Genomic DNA, 13,567 nt, shown 5'->3' with positions numbered 1-13,567 from the left:
GGCACAAAGAAATATAAATGACATTTCAGGGACAGAAATTGGTGCCAATTTCAAAGTTCAAGTAGCTAGTGCAGCAGCAGTTTATAAATTTCTTGTCTTCGTTCAGAACGAAAAAAAATCACTTTCTCCATTTTCCTGAGAATTCACTGTCTATTCTAAACCCAGAGAGGCAACCAGGTGGTGATGAGGCCCAGATCCTGTATTTCGAATGAGTCCTGGGTGATGTTGATGCTGTGGTCTCTTTGAAGCAACCAGATTACTAGTTCCTCTTCTGTTACTACAGTTCATCAACTGAAGCTGGGTTTTTTTGTAAAGTTAAGTAGTTCATTCAGCTTTAGGGACGGAAAGCTCAGAGCACATGGCATGGTTCTGTCAAGCGTCTTCTCTGGCTAAGGCACAACCACGGCAAGTGTCATCATGAAGTGAGTGGGTGTGTGAGATAGGAAGACACAGTGGGCAGAAGCTTATCTTGCTCCTTTATAACAAACAATGTTTCCCGTGACAGTTACAGGAATCTCCTTCCAGGGCAGAAGCCCCCCATGATCTAGAAGTGTCTCACTGGGCTCCACCTTTTAAAGATCCCATCACATCTCACACATCACCGTACTGAAGACCAAGCTTTCAACACATGAACCTTTGTGAGATAAACTCACATCATGCTTAAATCATGGGAGCAGCACACAGAGCTGGCACAGAAACACCGTTGCACATTTTTGGATGATACTGAGTAGCATTTTTCTGTCTCTCTTTGTATGTCTTCCATCCCATACTCACATTCTGTTACTTTCTCCATTTAGATCGACTTTGAAGATGTGATCGCAGAACCAGAAGGAACACACAGTTTCGATGGCATCTGGAAGGCCAGCTTCACCACCTTCACTGTGACGAAATACTGGTTTTACCGTCTGCTGTCTACCCTCTTTGGCATTCCGATGGCACTCATCTGGGGCATTTACTTTGCCATTCTCTCTTTCCTGCACATCTGGGCAGTTGTGCCCTGCATTAAGAGCTTCCTGATTGAGATTCAGTGTATCAGCCGAGTCTATTCCATCTACGTCCACACCTTCTGTGATCCGCTCTTTGAAGCTATTGGCAAAATATTCAGCAATGTCCGCATCAGCACACAGAAAGAAATATAAATGACGATTCAAGGGTAGAAAGAGTCCTGTTTCTCTTGTTTTCCTTTTAATTTTCCTGGTGCCAATTCCAAGTTTCAAGTTGCTAGTGCAGCAACAGTTTATAAATGATGTATCTTGGTTCAGAACAAAGAAATCACTTTCTCAGTTTTCATAGCCATTATCTGTCTCTTCCAAGTTATTTCGTTTATTTTTGGCAGGACGAATGTTTTAAAGCCAAGCCAACTTTTTTTTTTCTGTTCCTTACCTTTTGATTTGTATGGAGATTACTGTTTTGTTGGCTGGAATATGAGTACATTGTTGAAAGATAATTTGAAAGAGATAATGAAGAACTGAGAAAAGAAAAAAAAAAAGTATGAACCAACAACTTTAACTGCTTACCCCAAAATGTTGATTTTCTTTTTAGAGGAAGGGAAGAATTCCAGGCCACGACCACTAAGTATACAGGTATGTGGGCAGATTTAAGCAGATTCACTGCCCTCAAACAATTCTAGTCAATCACTATGGGTCACTTCAGTGATCTAGTGGGATCTAGTGCTCCTTACCGAATTAGAAAACGAACTTGTGCATTCAAATGGTCTGACCTTGCCTTATGCTTCTCAGAACTGTATGATACTACCCGTGCCTGAATAATTGTGAAATAGATAACAAGACCTAAGTGCCTTCCTGATTTTTTTCATTGACCTTTTCAAGTATAATTCAATTCTTCAACTTTTGTTAATTCTGCCGCCTCTTTGAAGACCAAAATTAGAGGATTCATTCCCTAGTTCCCTGTGCCTGTCTCTGACAGAGAACAGACCTGGCACTGCTCAGGTCTGCACTTGATCATGCAGCGTCTTTAGTCATATTGACAACAGGAGGTGTTAGCCCAATAAAGCGAATTACAGTGGACAAATGGGGCTGAGTCCTCTCTGGGTTGGCAGGAGTAGAAGCCAACTTTCCCTGCCTCTCATCAGCTGAATGTGGTCAGCATGTCTATTCAGCTCCATTTATTTTCAAGAATAATCACGCTTTCCTGAATCCAAACTAATCCATCACCGGGGTGGTTTAGTGGCTCAACATTGTGTTCCCTTTTCAGATGATCAGTGGGCCTCTGTGGACAGACTGTCAAAATGCAAGCCATTGTGTGAGTTTGTCAGCGGTGTTGTAAATGCCACCTTTCTAAGTAAAACGCCTATAAGTGGGCTGTTAGGACACTGGCTCCTCCCTTTGTTAGGATCTTTGGCTCTTATCCAAGTATCACTTTGCTCAGGAAGAAGATGGGGGAGGTGGCAGTAGCAAAAGATTGAGATAATTTGCTGGAATCAGTTCAAATTCATCTGAACTCAAACTGAGGAATTTCACCTGTAAACCTGAGTCATGCAGAAAGCTGCCTAGTATATCCAAAAGCTTTTAATTCCTTCTGTTTATATTGTGATTCTGCTCTTGGGGACTTTCTTTAAACCTCCAGTTACACTTTCATTTGTACTTTCATACACTTATTGGAACTCTGCTTGATTTTTTTTTTTGCCTCTTCCAATTTCCCTGATCCTCTAATTGCCAACCTGTTACCTACTTTGATGTTATGCATTTTAAACAGACACTGGCATGGACATAGTTTTACTTTTAAACTGTGTACATAGTGGAAAAATGTACAATACTACATATTTTTCGATCATAAAGATACTTTTATCTTCATATGATGAACACCACTTGGGAGATGACTTTGTGATTCAGTCTGTAAACAGTATCCCAAGAACTGTCTGTTCTACATAGATGCTCAGTACCCTGTACCAATCAATTGCTGGTCCAAAAGATTGCTGAGATTTTATATGCTTCCTGATATATTTTACACATTTTTTTATCCTGCATGTTCTATAAAGATTACAAATTCTGCACAATAAAGATGTTTAATAGTTAAACTGTTAGGTTTGATGTCTGTGTTAATTCTATGTAGAAAACATGTTCACAGAGTGTGTGTACCTGGTACAGTGTGAAGGGAGTCGAGGTAAAGATCTCCCTCTTTTCAATAATGACAAAGTGATGTAGGTAGGATCTTTTTTGCTAAAGTTATCACCACTCATGGGTTAGTTTAGATAAAAATTATAATTAATAATACTTTTTATAATATTTCACCCAACCTGAACCTCTGACAACTTTTTGGGATGGATATTAATACCGTCATTTGGCATTCACAGGACAGGTCAGGCCTTGGAATTTATTATGACGTCACTGGCATCTCTTAAGAGGTAACTAGTTTTGTGCTTGGCTACATTTACCCTCAGAGTCTCAGGGTTCTCAAGAGAAACAGAACCAACAGCCAATGCGAGAGAGGGGGAGAAGTGATCAAGCAAGATGACAGAGGGACATAGAGCTCAAGATGATATGAACAGATATAAAGGCAGAGCTAGAGATGACTGAGGTAAAGACAGAAAGTATGATGTTTATTATAAGGAATTGATTCACACAGTTACAGAGGCTGCAAAGTTCTACACTATGCAGGAAGAGTCAGCAAGCTGGAGCCCCAGTGGAGCTGATGTTGCTCAGTCAAAGGACAGAAAAATGAAGACGTTGAAAGAACTGGTATGTCCCTTTGAGATCAATGGTAAGAGAAAGCTGACTTCCCAATGTTTAGGTGGACAAAAAGAAAGGATTCCCTTTTTACTTGGGGAACAATAAGCCTTTTTTTCTTTAGTCAATTGGGTGAGGCTTTCTCCTGTTAGGGAGGTCAATTCACTTTACTCAGCCTACCAATTTAAATGTTAATCTCGCCCATGTGTACCCTCAAGGGCAGGCCCAGAATGAAGTAGGACCAAATACCTAAACATCCTGTTGCTCAGGTAAGTTGAAAAATGAAACCTTGACACTTTCAAATCAAGTTTTGCAAAGGCTCTCTTGTCCTTCTCTCATCCTGAAGTTCCTTTCATACAATTTAGAGTTTCCCTCTTGCTGGGCTTTTTTTTTCTTTTTAATTTTTTGTTTGTTTGTTTTGACTATTATGGTACAATTCTCACCCCCTGACTAAATATTATTACTATTATTATTATTACATAATTATTACACATATTATTACAATAGTATAGTCCTTTATAAGCAGTCACAATTTCATCAGTCTGTTATTTAAGTGTGTACAGACAATGTCAGACAGTCCAGTATCCCATCATCTAGATACGTCCAACAGTTTCATTGTGAGTCCATCTTTGATTTGGAAGTAGGAATACATACTGCACTGCATCTTCACATCTGAATATGACAGTCTCTATGACGCCATCACCATTCATTCCTTTAAACGAGAAGCCATGAAAAACAAAGCCAACAGCAGGTATGAAGTTAAAATAAAAAACTTACAGCACATGGAGTCAAAAAACACGCCACTGACTAACCAACGAATGGGTGAAGAAAACACAAAAGCCTCTAGGATAAAATGATGCCACCGTGCGATCCATGAGCCAGCAATGAATTTGACAAGAGAAAAAAAAACTACTTGGAAGAAATGAAAATGAAAACAGAAACATCAAAACACATGAGACGCAGCAAAAACAGTATGGAAAGCTGGGCTTTTAAGAAAGCACGGAGGCCACTTAGTTGGTAACCCAGTCTGGATTTATGTTTACCCAACAAATCCACTGCTACTAGGCACATGGAGACATGGCTTTGATCAACGAAGATTTGACATCCTGGCTGAAGTTAGGCCTCCAGCTCAGGCAGAATGAATGACGCGACTTTAAACAAAGATTATCTTCCTTTGGTTTCATGATTTCAATCTCTAAACAAACACACATCAACAAGATCAAGAGATAGTCGCATTTCACTTTAGTTGCACAGATGAAATAGTTATACATGAACAAATAACAACATAGTTTCAGACATCACACATTTAGTAAATGGTTGGTACATAACAATGTACATCAGCCCAGTGGAGTGGGGCTCCCTAAACAGCTGACTCGTATCTTCCCTGATGTGACTGCTAATATTCAAATATCCTGATTCTTAAGCTGTAATAGTTATTTATGAAAGTGAGGGAAAAGACGTGAAAAAAAAACAACACAAAGGGGTAAAGCCATAAAGGAAAAGATCATCATGATGAATACATAACAATAACTTTCTATATATGAAAACTAGTACAAATAAATTATAGAATGATAAAAGGAGGAATTTGAGATGTGTAATATGTATTATCTGCTATGTTTTACATATAAATACACATATATGCCTAGCACTGTATTATACTTGAAAAGAGGTACAAAGATCGCATAAAGAAAAACATGAGTATGCTAACTGCAATGTATGTAAACAAATGAAAAGGCAATTCATGTTAAAGAGTGCACATATAAAAACTTACATTCATCAACAATGACATGAAAACAATCAAAACAATGAGATACGATTTTTACTGAAGTTGCAGAAATGAAAAATAAAGACTTATCCACACTGGCGAGGACACAGGAAAGCAGGTACACACACCTATTGTTTCTGCGGAGGTGAGTAAGAGAAGTATTTTGGGGGACAATTCAACGTCCACATTACTAAACCCACAGATCCACTGACTAAAAAATGTCACAGAGATGTTCACTATGTGACTGCCAACAGTACCGTAAATTAGAAACAACATAAATATTCAAAAACAGGGAATAAGACATATTTACTTTTCGGTATTTTATGTAATGGGATATTTAATGTGCAAATATATCTATGATATGACATTATTAAATAGTGAAGTTTGACTATTGCCTGCCTAAAAAGCTAGGGGAAGTAGATTCAGACAAGTGCATCATTTCTGAGTTCCTGTCACATCATGAACATTATCATTCTTGAACAAGATTTCAAGATAGCTCTTAATGTCCTCACTTTACAAAGAAGGTTCACACATCTCCTAAGCATGCCAGCTACCATCACATCCAGAAGTGTCTGGCTTCCAAACTTGCTCCTTCCTCTCTATTCTCCAGTTTTGGGCCGTGTCTGAGTCCTGAGCCACTTTCTTCTTCAGGAAGCTTTCCATTCCCACTGGCTTACAGAATCGTCTTTATTCACCCTGAAAAAAAACTTGACCCAATCTTCTCCCTCCCTTCTGCTCTGCACGGGGATCCCTACCTGTCCAAATTCATTACCTCCATGTGTTGTGAATGATACCCCTTTTAGCTTCCCAGGATCTTGGCTCCCTTGATTGTATCCTTTAACTCTTTTGCCATCAATCTCTCCTGGCATTCTGGATTGTTCCCATTAGCCTACAGCTGCCGTGTATATCTTTTTCATTTCTTAAAGAAGTACTCCCTTGGCATCAGATCCTTTTCCAATCATCAGTTATTTTATGTATTTTCTTTTACAGCCAATCTTCTTGAAAGAATTATCTATACTGTCTGTGTCTCTTGTATCCCTCTCTCCCCTTTCCTCTCTTTCATTCTGTCGCTGTACCTTCCAAACAAACATTTTCTTTTGCAGGAGAAGCAGCACTGTGGCACGGGAGCTAAGCTTCCATTTGCAACACCAGGTTGCTCTATTGGAGTGCTCGCTCCAGGCCTGGTTGCTCTGCTTCCTTCCAGCTCCCTGCTAATGCACCTAAGAAAGTAGTGGACTAACCAGACATTGAAGCCGTTTGGGGAGTGAACCAGCAGATGAATGATTGTTTATCTCTCATGCTCTATGTGTGTTTCACTTTGTCATGTAAATCAATCAAACAATCAATTGTTAAAAATTATCTGCAGACATACTTTGACTATAATTGTGTGTGTGTAAGTGTGTTTTACTTCAGGTGGCCATACACAGGCACAGACACAGACAATGTCATCATTAGTTTATGTGCAGCTCTCTCTTTAAATGTTACTTACAGTATTATTTAGTTATCATTATAATACTTATACATTTACAGCTAAATCAAAGAATGAGAGTAGTGATAAAAACTTATAGCTATATATTTGTTCTTTCTCGTTTACATCTACTTAACTCTCTTTGTATGCAGTTGCCATTCTTCTGAGCATCACTTATTTGAAAAGACTGTGCTTTTGCCAGGGAACAACTTTAGGTTTGTCTGGCAAAGCTTAGTTGATTATAGATGTGTGAGTTAATTTGGGGGAGGGGGGGCTTTCTGTTTGGTTTTGTTGGTCTAAATGTCTATCATTGTGCCCCTGTGCCCTTACCAATTTGTTGTTGCTCTTGTTTCTGTGCTCCTGCCTCATTCCAGCTGCAGCTTCCTCAGTATAAGCAGCCATCATTGAAATCGTGGCCTGTCACACATACCCGAGTTAGTCTTCCTGTCTCTATGTTTGGCCCACATCTGACTCATATGGCTATTCTGATATATACAAGGACACAATTTGTTACACAACTTAAAAATCTTTCACCCGGTATATAAAACTGAATCCCTTTACCAAAGCCTACAACATTTTACATGATCCCGACAGGTATGTACAGACACACACACACACGCAGATTGAGAGAGAGAAACACTAAGGACCTTCCCACTGTGTCACGAATGAAACCGAATCCTTGTCCCAAGGCCTACAGTGCTTTACGTGATCCAACTCCAGTCTGTCTTTCCACGCCCATCTTGTACTACCACCTCCTCATTATCCGTACCTTGGACACACTGAGCTCCTTCAATACCAAGAACATGCTCTGCCCTCTCTGATCACAGGACCCTGCACAAACCTCTCCTTTCTGACAGATTGCCCTGTGCCTTCCTCTCTGTCTTGTTACATGTTTCTCATCTTTTTGGTTCCAGCTTCAATGTCACCTCTGAGATAATTCTTCCAAGACTTCCCGATGGAAGCAAATCTTATCTTCTTAATATCTGTTTCAGCCTCCTGTTTATCTCTGTCACAGCATGTATCATATTAAGCAGTTGGTTTAGCCAAGTTTTAACAATTTTCGCCTTTGTCCTATGAGGCAATAATATATTTTGGATGGGTGAATAGATGGGTAGTCACATTAGGCCATTCTGAAATACATTACATCAATATCAACATCAGTCTTGTCATTTATTTATCTTCTCCCACTTTGTTCCTCTATGGTTTTCTTCTCTATTAAAATGTCCTCTATCATATGTTTGAACATTTTGTTATGCCAACGTACATGAGTTTCCCTAGTGAAAATTCTAGCAGAGACTACCATGGATGCTTGATACACACTTTTTCCTTACTTGACTAATAGCAAACACATGTTGATGCAGCTATTAAGGAAAAAAAAAGTTCCCCCAGCAGCTGTTGGTTTCATCAATTCCACTATGCTATGATTCACTCAACCCTCCATAAAGCTACAAAATTACAACTTACTAAGGAAGTAATGATTTTTTTTTCTGTTGTGATGATAGAGGAATGGTAAAAGACATACACCAAGTGACAAAAATCAACTGGGATGAGTGATTTGATATAGCAAACTGAGTAGTTCATATATTAAAGGGAAAAACTGCACATTTACCCAATATTTAAACAGAACAACTACAAAATGGGAAAATGGGCATAAATGGTGGAGTATCTGCAACAGGAAAAAGGAAGTTATTTGTTTAAGTAGGTAACAGCTGCCAGTCTGAAGCTCTCTACAAGTGGCCAAAGAAACCTATTTCTCTGCCAGTTGTATCAATACAATGCTGAACATTAATGAGACAATCAATATTGTCAAGGCAATAGTCAACGTTCCTTTTGAAAGAATACTTCTCCAGTCCTCCACCAACTTCCATAACCTCTTTGAAAAGATGAGAGTTCCTCACGTGTCAGCTCTTAAACGGAAAGCTGTGTTGGCTGCATAACATTGTGAGTACTCAGTGAACTGTATACTGCAGTGCGTTCCTCAGTGGATGGAACTTGGCTTAAGAGTGACAGCATTTTAACAGCGATTTCGTGCTTTGCCTCATTACTTCTCACATTGCTCTCAAAATAACAATGGCTGGCATTTATTGAAACAAGGTGAACAACCAACAATGTGCTAAACATTTTACAAATATTTTTTACAATAGTTCCATATCTTACATATTATTGTCTAAGTCAAGTGGATGCAATGGTTGTTTCAGAGATTAGGAAATAGAAGCTCAGAATGGTCAAATACTCACTCAAGATTATTCACTGAGCTCAACAACCATTCTTATTAGCTTCAAAGCTTCTCTTCACGAAGAAACTCATCATGTGCTTGGGAGAAAGTGCCGAGTGGCAACATTATTTGGCAGTATTACAGTATCATCAATGGGGAAAACACAGCTGGTTAAAAGCCATACAATTACTGTAGTTTTTACTTCAAGGCTGGTGCTCTCTCTCTCTCTCCCTCTCTCTCTCGATTTATTTATTTATTTAGAAAGTCAGATTTACAGAGAGGAGAGACAGAAAAATCTTCCATCTGCTAGTTTACTTCCCAAGAGTCTGCAATGGGCATAGCTGAGCCGATCCGAAGCCAAGAGTTAGGAGTTTCTTCCAGGTCTCCCACATGGGTGCAAGGTCCCAAGGCTTTAGGCCGTCCTCCACAGCCTTCCCAGACCATAGGCATGGAGCTAGATGGGAAGTGGAGCAGCTGGGATTAGAACTAGTGCCCACATGGGATACCAGCAGATGCAAGGTGAAGACTTAAACCATTAGGGTTTAAGTCCTACAGCTATCTTTACTATTGTTGTTCATTTCATCCTTCAACAGAAACAAGAGCTACAATTTGATACTCTATGGAATAGAAAGAAAGGCAAAACAGAGATGAGTAAGACAAAGACTTTCATCTTCCTGGAGCTTGGGAAGTACCTACAAAGGCATTCTCACAATGGAGTTAACATTGTACCATTTTTGTGAGAAAATAAGTTTTTATAAAATAAAACTTAGCTGATAATTAATTTCATAGTTCAACACAGTAGCTGTAAAACTCAATAGCATGTAGAGAAATGACCAGTTTCTTGCAGTACCACACAAGGATATCAGTATCAGAGGAACGGTTCACATCATTTCTCTTAGGACAGACAAGGGCTGGCTTAATTTCCCCAATGTTAATTGTCATCATAACACTTTGTTTGACTACACATTTCCATCACAGAGAAAATCTGAATGCTGCTGACTGATTCTGAGAACTAAATATATTCTCCATAAATGCTCTGGTGATTATCACTCAAATGTGTTCTAATAATATTTTTGAAGATACAGGATTAACAGAAGAATGACCAAATGTAAAAAATATCTATCAAATGAGCAAATACCAATTAAAATATATGATCATCTTGCAAACCTACAGTCTTGTTCTAACAGACATGAGTAATGAGCTGAGTGGGATGAGTAGAGGAGAAAGGGAATGTCATTTACATTCCTGAAGAGGAAATAAATTTAATAGTGAGGTTATTGGCATTTAGACAAATCTCTTGGATGGTGTTAAGTACTGCTCATGCAAATTACAAGTAAAATATGAGCCTACAGTATATACATTGAACTAGAGGTGTTTCTTTATATTATCTTCTTTCACTTTCCAATTTCAACCTTAAACAATAATAAAAGCAAATAAGAAAGCATCGTGTGGTGCAAAACAACTTTGAACTTACAGGCAGGAACTGAAATCATATCTCCAAATAACTTAACAATCAGCTGTGCGACATAGAAAAATTACATCTTCTGCTACATTTACCAACTGAGCAGACCTTACAGAACTTGTTCGGTTTCAACCAGCCCCTTACTACGGACGCTCCTTCTTTGCAGTGTCCTAGTTCCTATCTTTTCCTGACATACTCAATCGTTTCTCTTGCCTCCTTTCATAAGCCATATCTTTTCTTGTGATCATCAATATGAATCAAGCCAAAATTCCCCAAATCCATCTGTTTATTTCAAGCACTCATCATTGTCTGACTTCCATTTTGTGTTTCTGTAGTTAGGGACTGAAAGGAGACATCAGATTGACTACAATTAGATTATAGATTGATTCCCCTCTACATTTTTGTTTTTCATTTTCCCTGATTCAACCAGTGTCAACTATGGGAGCTCAGTTGCCTGGTTTCAAGGGTTGCCTGATCAAGGACATGTGGAAGGAAGGGGATGCTAATAGAAACAGGGAACAAAAGAAAAGGAAGGCAAAGAAGAAAACAGAGATGTAACAAGGAAATGGGCAAACCCAGCCACTTGAACATCTGTAAAAAATTAATTATCCAATATCTCCCAGGAATGTGCACCCCTCTATTCCCATGAGCTAGGAGGGAAGATTTACTGATAATCCCATTTTCCCAAAGGGAAGCATGAAGTAGCAGGGATGTATAAACTACCTAGGCTCATTAGTGAGTCACAGGTAGAACTAGAAGTGCATCCAGATTGAAATCTTAAGCTGCCAGGTCTTTCTTTAACAATTAAGGCTGTAAAAATATCAAAGCCTTCAGTCAGCACAAGAACTGCTAAATTGATTATAGAGGTGAAGGGGGAAGGAAATAGCAAGGTCACTAAAATGAGGAAATAAGCCAGCTTAAAATAAATCTCTATTTCAGTACAGTCATGCTTTCATTTCTGGGCAACTTGCTCCTTGTTGAAGAACCTTCATATCAATGAAGAAAGAACACCAAGGTTAAATCCTTGGCCAGACGGCAATGGTGAACGTCTCTGCTTCCAAAACAGAATCAAAAACATTTCTCTCTTACATCTCAGAAAACACAGAGTTCATATTCAACCACTACTCAGAAATATGTGATCATATTCTAGAGGATGTGACTATTTCATTAGCCATGAGATTTAAATGAAACATACGAAAGGGAGAGGAGATGCAAATCAGACAATGCCAGGAAAATCACTACAAGATGGCTTCTGGGCACGCTTAGGGCTGTGGACCATTACAAAACACCAGCGCCCACAATGCTACCTAACCCAGGGTAGCACACGGGACAAAAGGGAGGTCTCTTGACCATAGTAGAAGGAAGTGACATCACTGCCATGAGATCCAACTGTCTGCCCTAAGATTAACTTTGCCAAAGGATTTGGGGAGCTGTCACAGTTCTCGCCACATTTGTAAAACAGAGCAAAGGGAGTCCAGTGTTTTGAAGATATCTATGCAAAATTATAATGAGTATTTATTTTGTAATACAGTTACTAAAGTATTTTCTGTGCTGTTCTACAAACAAGGCATTCACTTTGAGATGACGGAGGGAAATAGTATAATGGCTTTTTCCTCTTGTAATTTTCCTAGGCAAGAAAGCAGCTTTGCTCCCCGAGGTTTTGAAACATCTTATTCCTTCTTTATTGAGTTGCAAGATACAGGGGGCAAAGACCAATTTTGAGCATCACTAAGCCCACATTGTGCTAGTGTAGTGACTAGCACAATAAATATCTGCCCAACTAAATAGATGCTTTGTTATAGAATTCACCCTACTGTAAAATGTGCTGTTACAGAATGCATAGTGCCAGGTTCTGCTACAGATACCTTGTAGTTATTAGTTCTTACAAAGAATCAACTGCGATCCTTTTTTATTTTTCTCACTCTAACAAAATATTCTGTAATAACGAAAGTGCCCCACTTGCAAGATAATCCATTTTCCTGATGATTAATAATGTTAAGCACATTTTCATATATGTATATATATATGCCACTTCTATACTATTTTATACAGAATTTTTGCCCATTTTAATAGTCTTGCCATTCTCAGTACTTAACACATATTTTTCCTACATTTTAATTCTTTATTATACATATATGTACATATTTCCTGAAACTGTAGCTTACTTTTCATTTTTTAAATAGTTTCTTTCAATATTATTATTTTAACAAAGTACAAATATTTTAAAACATTTGTGAATTCTGCCCCAATCATTCGCTGCAGGTACCTAGTAGCTACTGAGCAGTTGAAACTCGGCTTTTGTGACTGAGGAAAAAAGCTACTTACTTGAGTACAACTAATGTGGATTGAAATTGCTTCTTGTGACCCTTGGCTAATACACTGAACAAAGCCACACTAGAGCCTGGGATGGCGTTTGGCATACAGTAATTGCTACTGAATGTTTCCAAATGAATGAGTGAATGAATACACATGCCAAATACTTCCACACACCTCTCGCCAAGGAGCTCTCAACTACAGCGTGCTGGGAGCTTCACTTAGTTGGTGCAGCTAGGGTTGAGTAAATAATCTAGAGGCAAGAAGGACTCATTCATTCTTTGAGTATTATAAGAAAAGTCTTTCATGGCTAATTTGAAAGATGCACTTCAGACTAACAAGAATACAAGTCAGTTGTCTATAAACCATATTTTCACTCCAATTCACACAGGGAAAAAAACAATATATTTGGCACCTAGTTAAACTCAACTGTCTGCTGACTGATTAACTGCAAATATCATTTAACATAGAAAAACTTGACTTGTCTTAGTTTTTTGTTCAAAAAGGGGAAAATCAAGTGCCATGCTTCCTTTCCAAGATGTCAAGGTCAAATGAGATCAATTTCATGAAAATGCCTAAAGTTAAGCAGATACAGACCATCACTAGGCTGTTCGTGTTATTACCAAACATTAAAATAATGGTGCTGTATTAATGGTGC

The 13,567-nt window shown here is 38.6% G+C and overlaps 1 protein-coding gene across 2 annotated transcripts in view; it reads left to right on the top strand.

Annotated features, from left to right (window-relative positions):
* CAV1 (caveolin 1) overlaps positions 1-1,473 on the top strand; it is a 30,911-nt gene extending 29,438 nt beyond the window's left edge. For both annotated transcript variants that reach the window (XM_041002371.1, XM_041002372.1), the window contains exon 3: positions 798-1,473. In XM_041002371.1, the coding sequence (XP_040858305.1) occupies positions 798-1,139 (342 nt within the window). In that variant the 3' untranslated portion in view covers positions 1,140-1,473. The remainder of the gene's footprint in view (positions 1-797) is intronic.
* Positions 1,474-13,567: the final 12,094 nt, after the last annotated feature.

The sequence above is a fragment of the Ochotona curzoniae genome, unplaced genomic scaffold, assembly GCF_017591425.1.
Source record: "Ochotona curzoniae isolate NIBS_2020 unplaced genomic scaffold, NIBS_Ocur_1.0 scaffold_2476, whole genome shotgun sequence".
Lineage (NCBI taxonomy): Eukaryota > Metazoa > Chordata > Mammalia > Lagomorpha > Ochotonidae > Ochotona > Ochotona curzoniae.
The sequence above is the reverse complement of the archived record's forward strand: the minus strand, read 5'-3'. Positions and strand labels throughout refer to the sequence as shown.